Below are 10210 nucleotides of genomic sequence, written 5' to 3'. Positions count from 1 at the left end.
TTAGGGGTGATTAACGCCCAAAAGTGATGTTCACAAGCGGTCAATTGTAACACATAAGGGCGGTCGTATCCACAGAGAGATAACAAATAACAAGAAAGATTAGCAAAATAAGAGCGTTAGAGAAAAATAAATAATAAGGGAATTAAGGAAAAAGAAGAGTTTTTAAAGACTTTGTTGCAAATAAAAAAGAGAGAAGATTTGTGTGGAAGAAATTCAGTAGTAAAAAGGGTAAGGTGTCGAGAATCCCTAATGCTTCGTTCACCAATTCATGTTTTGATTCACAAAATAAAAGAATCGAATAAATTAAATGTCTGTGTTGACTCTGAAAATATTATCATTACAAGTTATATATCAATTTGATAATATTACAGTAAAAGACAATTTGTAAAATAATTTGAATAACAAAACAATGCGTGTCAGAATTACATAAGAAAAGCATGACTGGACTTATATAAAACTTAGCACACAATATTTTGAAAAGTAAAAGAAAGATAGATGAGATTTAATTCATTCAGATATTGAACTTTATAGCACAAGGAATCAAAAGCCCGAATTGGGTCACTCAACAAAAGTTCATCTCTAACCTCACCAAGAGAACTCTAGCCTAGCTTGCAAAATATTCTCACAAGTTCTGGAGAGAAAATATGAGACTGACAGCAATACGACAGAAAACTGAATATTTAAAACTTCTAAAAACCTTAGGCTAACCCTATTATTTATAGTGTTTAGAGGATGCCTGTCAAATAAAGAAACAAATAATAAAAATAGAAAATTACAAAGAAAAAGGAAACAAAATAAAATTACACACAAATTAGGAGAAATTAAATATATGATTTGGGGAAGAAATCTGGCAACTCGCGGAGAAGAAATCCATATTCAGCACCTCATCTGGACACGTGTCGCAAGGTGATTGGCAGTGAGGAGACAAAGCGCCACGTGTCACGCGCGAAATGGTTGGAGCGATCAGAGTGGAGGACAGTTGTGGGACAGATGGCGCGCATTCATTGGGAAGTCCGACTGGCATCGCAGGTGTGGGACCCGCGTTGGACAGGTGACGCGTGCGAAGAGAGCCGCAGGTCTGCTGCTGTCGTGTGGGACCCATGCAAAAAATGGGTTGGAATGCGCTGGAGCTCGCGCGAAAGAAGGACGCGCGCCCTGGGAGTCTTTCGTACAGGTGACGCGCGCACGATGGAGTGGGGAACGCGGGAAAGTCGGGGCCCACGCGAAAATCTGCTTGTGGCTTCGGCTCATGCGGCTCTCTCTCTACATGGCTCGGCTTGGTGGCTCGGATTGGTTTAAAATATGGCTTTCATGGCTTCTTCTTGTGTAGCTTTTTACACTGCTTTCATCTGTAAATAATTAAGCAAAATCTAGACAAATTCTAATTAAAAATATTATGAATAAAAATAATTGAATTGTTTAATTAAAGCTTAAATATTTTAATATTATATAAATCAAAAGCAGTATTTAGGGTGCATTTTTATGCACTAATCAATGGGGGAAATTTTTTATCAACGGTGTGCGTGTCACATAATAAATTTAGTAGTACAAGCATGGATTGAGCATATTTCCTTTAATCTAACAAATATTAGAGATTATTTATCCTTCATATCTAATTTTGGAGCTCGGCTCCAAGAATTCTGACAATATTGCAGGAACAGCCAGATGCGCCCAAGAAAGTTTCCAACTGAAGTGAGACATAGGTGGAACTCCACCTATTTAATGTTGAAAGTTGCACTTTCGTATTAACAGCTCATCACAACGTATGTGAACAACAAGAATGATAAGCTTTTAATTTTCGATATTTATTGGAAGATTGATAAGTACTTTTTTAAATTTCTAAAAGTTTTCTACAATACTATTGAATTACTTTCTAGAGTTTATTATCCTACTGCACATTTAGCTTTGCATTAATTATTTAATATTTCAGGAACATTTTCTTTTTATAGGGATACTTAACTTTTTGAAACTATAGCTAAGCTAATGGAAGCTAAATTTAAAAGTTATTGGTCCGGTTGTTCTATGTTATATGTATTAGCAACCATTTTAAATCTTAGGTGCAGAGTAGATATGACTGAATCTTTGATGACTGCTACGACAGAAAATTTAAGTATTGATATGCAACTAACTATTATTGATGCTAGGAAAATGTTAGAAAAATTATTTAGTTTGTATGAAGTGAAATACAAAACAGGTCAAAAAGAACATGGAACTTCGATATCAATTAGCAGTTCGAGGCCTAAAGGCTCATCGTGGAGCTTCCTGAAGAAGAAAGAGAAAACGTTAGGATCGTCATCAACACAAACGTCTACCAAACTGGTAAAATATTTTAAATCAAATTTTGTAATCGAAAACGACAAACTGGACATCTTATAGTGGTAGAGGAGCAAGACCGATTGTTTTCCAACACTGTCCATAATTACCCGCGACATTCTGACAACTTTAGTGTCAACGGTAGCATCGGAGCAAGCATTTAGTGCAAGCAACCGAATTCTTGACGAGAAGAGAAGCAAAATGTATCCGGATATCTTGGAGGGGCTAATGTGCGTCAAAGACTGGGAAGATGCCAGAAGAAGAAAACATCACTATACGGATGATTCAATTCAAGATTATTTTTCTAACTTAGACATAACAAAATCTTCTAGAAACACTTAGGTTTTGTAATTTACTTATCCTAGAATACCGCACTATTTTTTCCTTCGTTAAGGTTTTGTCCCGATCTCCCCACAGGTTTTACTTGGTAAGGTTTTTAACGAGAGTCATATAAGTACTTATTCAATAAAAACACATCTTTTGAGGGTATATAATATATTTTCTTTTTTTTTAATTAAATATTGCAAAAACATTTAAAAGGACCAGGGCCGGCCCGTCAAGGGCCTGAGCCTGGGCCCGGCCCTGGCCCTTATGGACTAAGACTGAGGGCCAGTGCTAGGCTTGAGGGTTTCTCCTCAGGCCCGGCCCAGCCTTGGGGTTAAAAGGGCTATGCCGGGCTTTTGACAACTCTAGGTGTCATTCAAGACGAATGACAACCCTTGGATCAGCCCCCTCGCTGGATGCACCTCCGTCATTCGTGCCCTACCGGAAGCTGTCCCCATGAACGCCTACCAAATCTCTAGGGACCAGGCCCAGAGGGTCAAGTACAACCGGGAAGAGACCTTGTTGAGCTCATCCAGATCTTCTGAGAGGAGGGCTATTGCCTAAATATCCACAGTAACAACTAAAGGAGAGAACGTATTGGGCACGTAGCTTTTCTTGAGGTTTATAGGGTACTTAGAAGAAGGTAGATAATAACAAGAAATGGCCTTTTTGTCAGGCCTTGGAGAGCTTCTATGAATATTATGCATCTGTAATAAATACTACGTGTTGTGTAGCAAAACTCGAATTCTAAACTCGAATTGGTGAAGTGAACGGGGCATAGTGTTAGAGTTAATACTACTCAGTTTTCCATAACAAATTCTATGCTCTGTTATGAACTAATGCCCTTTTTGGTTGCCATTTTAATTCCAGATATAACCCCTGAAAAATAGGGGTTCTCTCATTTAACCCCATACAATTCAAAACAAAACGGAACAAAACTCCTCCAATTTAGTATTTGTTGCAGCTCTCCAATTTAGTATTTGTTGCAGCTTAGTTTTTAACCGTTTTAATAACGTGTGGGTTACTGACGATCATGCGCAATTAAAACCATTAAAAAATTGATGCCTCAATAATGAAATATCAAAATTACAATTTGTGCTTAGCTAAAGGAAAATTATGTGCCATTTTGAGTTTTAAGGAGCTAAGTGAAAGTATAAAACAGAAGAAACAAAAATATATACTTGGGCAAGCGAGTCCATGATAAAGAACATAAAGTTCTAAATTCCATAAGTCATACTCAAACTTTGAATAAATGCCAATTGCTAAATATGGAACATGCAATTTAGCCTTTTGTGCCACCAATAGGTTTTTGATTGATACACGATTATAAGGAAGCCAAGAACTCAAGGCTCCACGTTTCAAATGCAATTGCAGGACAAAGCTCACCAAAACACTTCAAATTTGGCATCCACTTCATACATGGGAATGACATATTAACACTCAAGAAACAAAAGTAGAACCAAAGCAAGGATAAACAAACGCATGATGCTCATTCAAATCCTTGATTATATAGAATGATATTGTACATTAAAGAGAAAAGGTTTTGGTAAAAACCAATTACACAAGTGAGGACACAACAATATCAATACGTTCAATGTCAATTTTGGATAAACTCTGATATTTGAGATTAGTACAGAACCTGGCCAAGAGAACAGATACCAGACCAAGAACACACTCACTCCTCTCACATAAACCTGGCCAAAATCAATTCCTACCAAGCGGGAGAGATCTGCACGTAAATGTTTCCTTGAAATCGGATTTCTTTGACGAAGTGAAAATCGAAGCGTACACTTCCTTGTTTGCATTCGCTGGAGCAATATCCGTGGCTTTGAACCGCTTAGCTGCATTACCATTACTCGAACTCTTAAAAGGAATCCGGACATTACTCGCAGCTTTCCCAACCTTCCCATCGGCTTCCACTTTAGACAAAGCCTTCCAATCAGCTTTAACACCATCGCCAATTCCATGCTTTGTACCGCTCAACCGAGCCGAATCCGAATCCAAACCATCCCCTCCATTCTTCACTTTCTTCCCCTTCTTCTCCTTCAACTTTCCCTTCTCCATCTCCATCCTCTCTCTCAAAACCATAACTTCCTCATCGCTTCCATTTATCACAATCTTATCACTCTCCGAAAACTCAACATGGCAGACGAGACACGACGACGTTTTGACCTCCTTCAAAGCCTTGGCACTCAAAACATGCCCACATTTTCTCAGCGAAAAAAATTTATACTTACCGTTGAATTCGAGCCCCGTGATCGGACACTGAAACCGCGCGCGAGCACCCGAATCGCGATCTCCGTCCTCTTCGACGCCGGGAATCACCGAGAGCTGAATCTTGATCATGTCCTTCAAGCCCTTGACGTGGCCAAACGCCTTGGGGATGTTCTTCCCGAGCAAGGCCTGAACGAGAGCTTCCTTGTTGAACACGTTACCGAGCCAATCCACGACGCAGGGCTCCTTCAACGGTTCGTTCGACAAGGCGCAATTCAGCCACTTGGAGAGTCTCTGCTCGTTCGGATCGACCTTGTCGGGCTTCTTCTCGGCGTACATGTTGAGGTAGCAGTCGCGGGACTCAGCTCCGGTGGCGCCGCCATCGCCGCCGCCGCCGCGGGCTCTGGAGCGTAGAATTAGGGTCGAGAGAGGGGCAATTTGGGAACTAAGAATTGAGGAGTCGTCATCGAGACGCTTACCGTTCAAGGTGAAGTAGCAGGAAGAGAGGATTTCGGAAGGGAAGAGAAAGAGCTTGAGGCTTCGGAGGGTTTGCGATTTGGTCGGGGTAAGGGTTAGGGTTTTGGTCGGAGTTTGTAGGTCCGGCGATTCAACGAAGATCTGCATCCGCCGAGCCTCGCTATGCATCTTCTCTCTGGTTTTCTAGGTTTTCGTGAAAATTAGGGCTTCAAAATCTGAAATTAGGAAAAGTAGGAAAAAATAGCAGGGTTAACAACTGAGATTGGGGACGATTGAAAAGTCGGCGGTTCAATATTTATTTATCCACCATGGTTTTCAGAACCAGCCGGTCCGGACCGTTTAGCGGTTCAAAAAAACCCGTCTCCACATGTGGGCTAAGTTAAGCCCATGTAATAAACCCATGACGGAAGCCCAATAGACTCTAGGCCCAGCGCAGAGAAGGGTAGTTTAGTAAATAGCAGAATAGACTAGGGTTTTAGAGATCATAAGATTCCTATAAGAAATCCTTGGTCGCCTCCGTTTTCAGTTCCTCCATAGCTTCCGGTTCTGTAGCTTAATTTTCATCGAAGCAATTATCTTCAAGGTCAGCAAATTTACATTTTGCAATTTATATATGTTTAATTTCTTCATGTACTTCGGAACTAGAGAGAAATTTCGCCGAACATTTTATATAAAATGATAAATCTAAGCTTTTCAGATTTTGGCTAACTGAGAATTCTATCTCTAGTAATGGGAAACTTTTTATGTGATTAATCAGTGTTTTAGCTTTTCATTTTTTTTAATTTAGGAGTTATTGATTACACAGCTTTGGATCCTTCAAGTTTTTGAATTTTTATTGACATTTTTTTTTAACAGAGCTTCTGATCCGAACATCTTCACCAAAATGTCAGGGTATGTAAATTTCTTTTGCAAAATTGTTTAGTTTCCATGAATTATAGCAGTTTTTTCGTCATAGATTCTGATATTAAATATTTAGTATAATTTTGTTAGTGGAAGTGTGTGGGTTTGGCTACCTCCAATTTGAAAGATATATAATAAAGTGGACTGTTTCACATCTTAATAGTAATGGTAGAAGTCAAGGATGGTGATATTGGCCAGTCTAGTGTGGCTCAAGTGTTCTTTCTAATTGAGTGTAAGATTGTCCTGGGGATTTGCCTCGACAAGATTCGGACTGTAGTGTTGTGGAACATTGTGGTGGAACTTTATATGCTGATTGCTGCATCAATGTCTAGATTCTAGTACTAGAACAAATTATAAAGAAGCCCAAGATTAAGGAGTTACATGTCCTATGATTAATGCGGATATAGCTGGTGTTTTGAAAATTTAGATATTCATACCATTTGTTAGTTATTTATTGGCGGTAGACTAAATGGTATGTTAGATATTAAGTTACCCTTACTGTGTTTTGTGAGCTGAAGCCAAGTCATTATTCCTTTGCCATAGTTGTAACAGTTTGGCTTTGTCTTCAAATAATTTTTTGGCTTGGTTGAGGTCATCACTAACCATGTGTTGCCTTCCTTTTTGATGTCGTTCCTTTTTGCGTTGGGCGTTTAAACAAGTTTCAAATTGTTAGCATTGAATAGTGATGCCATTATTCATTTGGCATTTTTTTTGGCTAGTGTTTTTCTTCTTGGTTATTACTTCTCTCATCTTCCTGGTTGTATGATTAAAGCAACCATCCCTTCTGTGCAAGTTGCTTTTGGTGCATATGTTTTATTTACATACTTTCTTGCCATGTTGTTATACAGAGAGGAAGGAGCTGTTCCAGTTGAGACCCCTGTTGCGGCTCCAGGTGAGCCCATGGACCTTATGACAGCCTTGCAACTCGTACTGAGGAAGTCATTGGCTCATGGAGGCCTCACGCGTGGACTCCATGAAGGAGCGAAGGTCATTGAGAAGCATGCTGCACAGCTGTGTGTGTTGGCTGAGGACTGTGACCAGTCAGATTATGTCAAGTTGGTCAAGGCACTCTGTGCTGATCACAATGTTAAATTAATTACAGCTCCTAGTGCTAAAACCCTTGGTGAATGGGCAGGGGTAAGTAGATTATTTCTAGTTATTGTTTAGAACCTTTCGTTTTCATCTTTATCTGTCTCTCTCAGTTATATCAATGATTTGTTTGTGTTATACTAGGTAATGACAATCTTTGAGCACAACAGTAATATTAATTAGATCTCTCTCTCTTTCTAAAACAACATTTCTGAAAGTTTCATATCTGATGGTTTCTGTTTCCTTATGGATTGATGTATTGGTGTGTTCCTATTGTCTCTAGACCTTGAATTTATTCCCTTCCATGTTCTGTGGCCTGGTTCATCAAATCTGTATGATAATGCATGTGAAAATGTCTTTAGTAATTTTGTTTCTTTTCTTGTCACAGTTGTGCAAGATTGATTCCGAAGGCAAAGCAAGAAAGGTGGTTGGTTGCTCTTGCGTTGTTGTGAAGGTATGAACAGATCCTAGAGCGCGGTCTTATTTTATATTTCTGAGGCTATGTCTAGGAGGGATAAGAAGTCCAGAGTCAATCCATGCGTTACCAAAAAATAAAAAATAAAAAAACAAAACTTTTGCGTGCATGAATATTTAAGTTCTCTTTTTGTACACTTATTATTGTTCGATTGGTTTGCAGGATTTCGGTGAAGAAACCGAGGGTCTTCATGTTGTTCAAGAGTATGTCAAGTCCCATTAAATTATTGAAATTGGAGGGTGAGGTCCTTCTCTTTTAGGAAGTTTTGAGTTTTTTGTGTTATTTGATGATACTCGAGACTGAAAGACATTCCTTGATCTATTTTTTTGTTTTTGTTTTTGTTTTTTTTTGAGTTAAGCGGCACACTATTGTCCTGCTTCATATGTATCTTTTAGTAAACTCTTTCTTTAAATTTATAAAACTCGTCTGTTTTGTAGCTCAGAAGCCTGTCTGCTGTTTCAATGAGATGTTAATCGATAATGTTATGCTTCTGATTCATCGTTTTTTTATTGCTTGTGGTGTGCACATAATCTGTACATTAGTATTAAGTTGGTGTTCTGGTAAGAAAAATCTCTAGTCCTTGAGAGAATGAAGAATTAAAAGATAAAAGTAATGATAAATGCGTCAATTCTTGCATCAATTTTTCTGTCCCAATTGATGTGGCGATTTTGTTCTTATGAAGATGACTCGTTATGAACGTTCTAACAAGGTTTATGTCCTGTCTCATTGGTCTTTGAGCGAAAACTCATTGCAATTTAAGTGGTAAGAATGCCGTGGCATACCAATTAAAAGCGTAAAACTCTTCTTGAAGACATTGTTAATGCTGGCCTTTCAAAGAAATTTTTTTTTTTCCATGAAAGACCAGTAATTCTCTCGTTTCTTTTTTCATCGTCTTGAAGCTCTAGACAAGTATGCTTGATTTACTACCAGAACGATCACTGGGACTCCTTTGAAGGACGTTATATCTCATATAGTGCAAAAATCGGATGAAAAGAAAAGGAAAAGGAAATGGAAAAGGAAAAGCGAGCTAAGCACATGTGATGATCGGAAATTCCTTTGAATACCTTGGCTCGGTGCAGGTGCATATGTCGCGTAAAAGCGATCACTTGATGGGAAAAATATAACTGCGAGAAGAAGACCCTATTGCAGAAACTCGTGGGAGCTATGGCACCAAAAAGCTGACCTTTAAAATGTGATTGATAATAGTTCTTACAAACTACCCTCCACTACCATGGTGACAATAATCACATGAGCTTTGAGCATATTAGAATAATATGGCGAAAGGAAGAAGACTGATGAACCAGGGGGAAAAAAAAAAGAGGAGAAAGGAAAAGGGAGCGAACCACATATAACAATCGTCAAACCTTAGAATTATAAGTCGTGAGTTCCTTCAAATACTCCTGGCTCGATGCACATGTGGTGGGCACACGATCACTTTTTTGAAATACAAAATAAATGAAGTACGAGACTAAAGAGTATTTTTATTATTATTATTATTATTAAGAGAGAGATAACAGTAATTATAACTTATAACTGTTGATGGTTAAAATTCGTCAACATGATTAATTTAGATTTGGAAGTGATTAATGTGACTTTAGTGGCTTAATCTTGCTTAGAGGAGGTTTTTTAAAGGTAATCAAAGAGAATGAACACTAAAATTTATAGTGGTTCACTATTGTTGTTCAAGAACTACGTCCACTGTGAGGAGGGAAAAATCTTCACTATCTTCTCTGAGTACAAGTTGTTCTTACAGATCGAGAGCCCCCTAGCTCACCATTTCTTCACATATATATTTGCTCTATCCCCCCTCAACCTCTTTCATTTCCATCGTTACATTCTATCACATTGTCTCATATTTTTGGATGTAGTCGTTGACGGGTGGAGTGTCTGCCAGTCAACAGTAGTCTTTCTCCTGCTCCCCTACCAACTTTACTTGCTTACAAGTCACGTAAGATATCCTCCCGGTTCAGTTTTCCTCGGGTTGCCTGCATATCGGCTCCTCAGGTGCTTATCAAGCCATCTCCCCCCACTATCTGGGGCGGTCAACTTCTCGTCTATTTTGATGCCTCTGTACAGTCGACTTCTTGGCCTTCTCCAATCCTCTGTACGGTCGACCTCCTGCTTTATCTTGCGGTTGGCATCTACCAAGTTCCATTTTACGAATACTTTATGCTGAGCTGGCATGGCTATTAATCCTCCCACTGTGCCTCGTGGCGCTCATCTAGTGCATGATGTAGAGTGTGAGATTTTTTCCTACAACAATAACAATTATTACAATAATAATAAACGAATAAGGACTAAATGTTAGTGGCCCCGGACATAAAAAGCCCGACTTCAAAATGTGATTGATAGCAGTTTAACAACCTTTTCTTCCCGATCATTGTGACGAGAATCACACGAGATTTGAGAACACTAGAA

At 38.9% G+C, this 10210-nt stretch overlaps 2 protein-coding genes across 2 annotated transcripts; one reads left to right on the top strand and one right to left on the bottom strand.

Annotated features, from left to right (window-relative positions):
* Positions 1 to 4142: 4142 nt before the first annotated feature.
* LOC21386843 (protein RTF2 homolog) lies at positions 4143 to 5588 on the bottom strand. Its single transcript, XM_010093910.2, has one exon. The coding sequence runs from the start codon at positions 5494 to 5496 to the stop codon at positions 4342 to 4344; it is 1155 nt and encodes a 384-aa protein (XP_010092212.1). The 5' UTR covers positions 5497 to 5588; the 3' UTR covers positions 4143 to 4341.
* Positions 5589 to 5836: 248 nt separating this feature from the next.
* LOC21386842 (40S ribosomal protein S12) lies at positions 5837 to 8233 on the top strand. Its single transcript, XM_010093909.2, has 5 exons — positions 5837 to 5911; positions 6184 to 6219; positions 7077 to 7365; positions 7706 to 7771; positions 7955 to 8233. The coding sequence occupies exons 2-5, from the start codon at positions 6212 to 6214 to the stop codon at positions 8012 to 8014; spliced, it is 423 nt and encodes a 140-aa protein (XP_010092211.2). The 5' UTR covers positions 5837 to 5911; positions 6184 to 6211; the 3' UTR covers positions 8015 to 8233.
* The last annotated feature ends 1977 nt before the right edge of the window (positions 8234 to 10210 follow it).

Source organism: Morus notabilis, unplaced genomic scaffold (genome assembly GCF_000414095.1).
Source record: "Morus notabilis unplaced genomic scaffold, ASM41409v2 Scaffold954, whole genome shotgun sequence".
Lineage (NCBI taxonomy): Eukaryota > Viridiplantae > Streptophyta > Magnoliopsida > Rosales > Moraceae > Morus > Morus notabilis.
The sequence above is the reverse complement of the archived record's forward strand: the minus strand, read 5'-3'. Positions and strand labels throughout refer to the sequence as shown.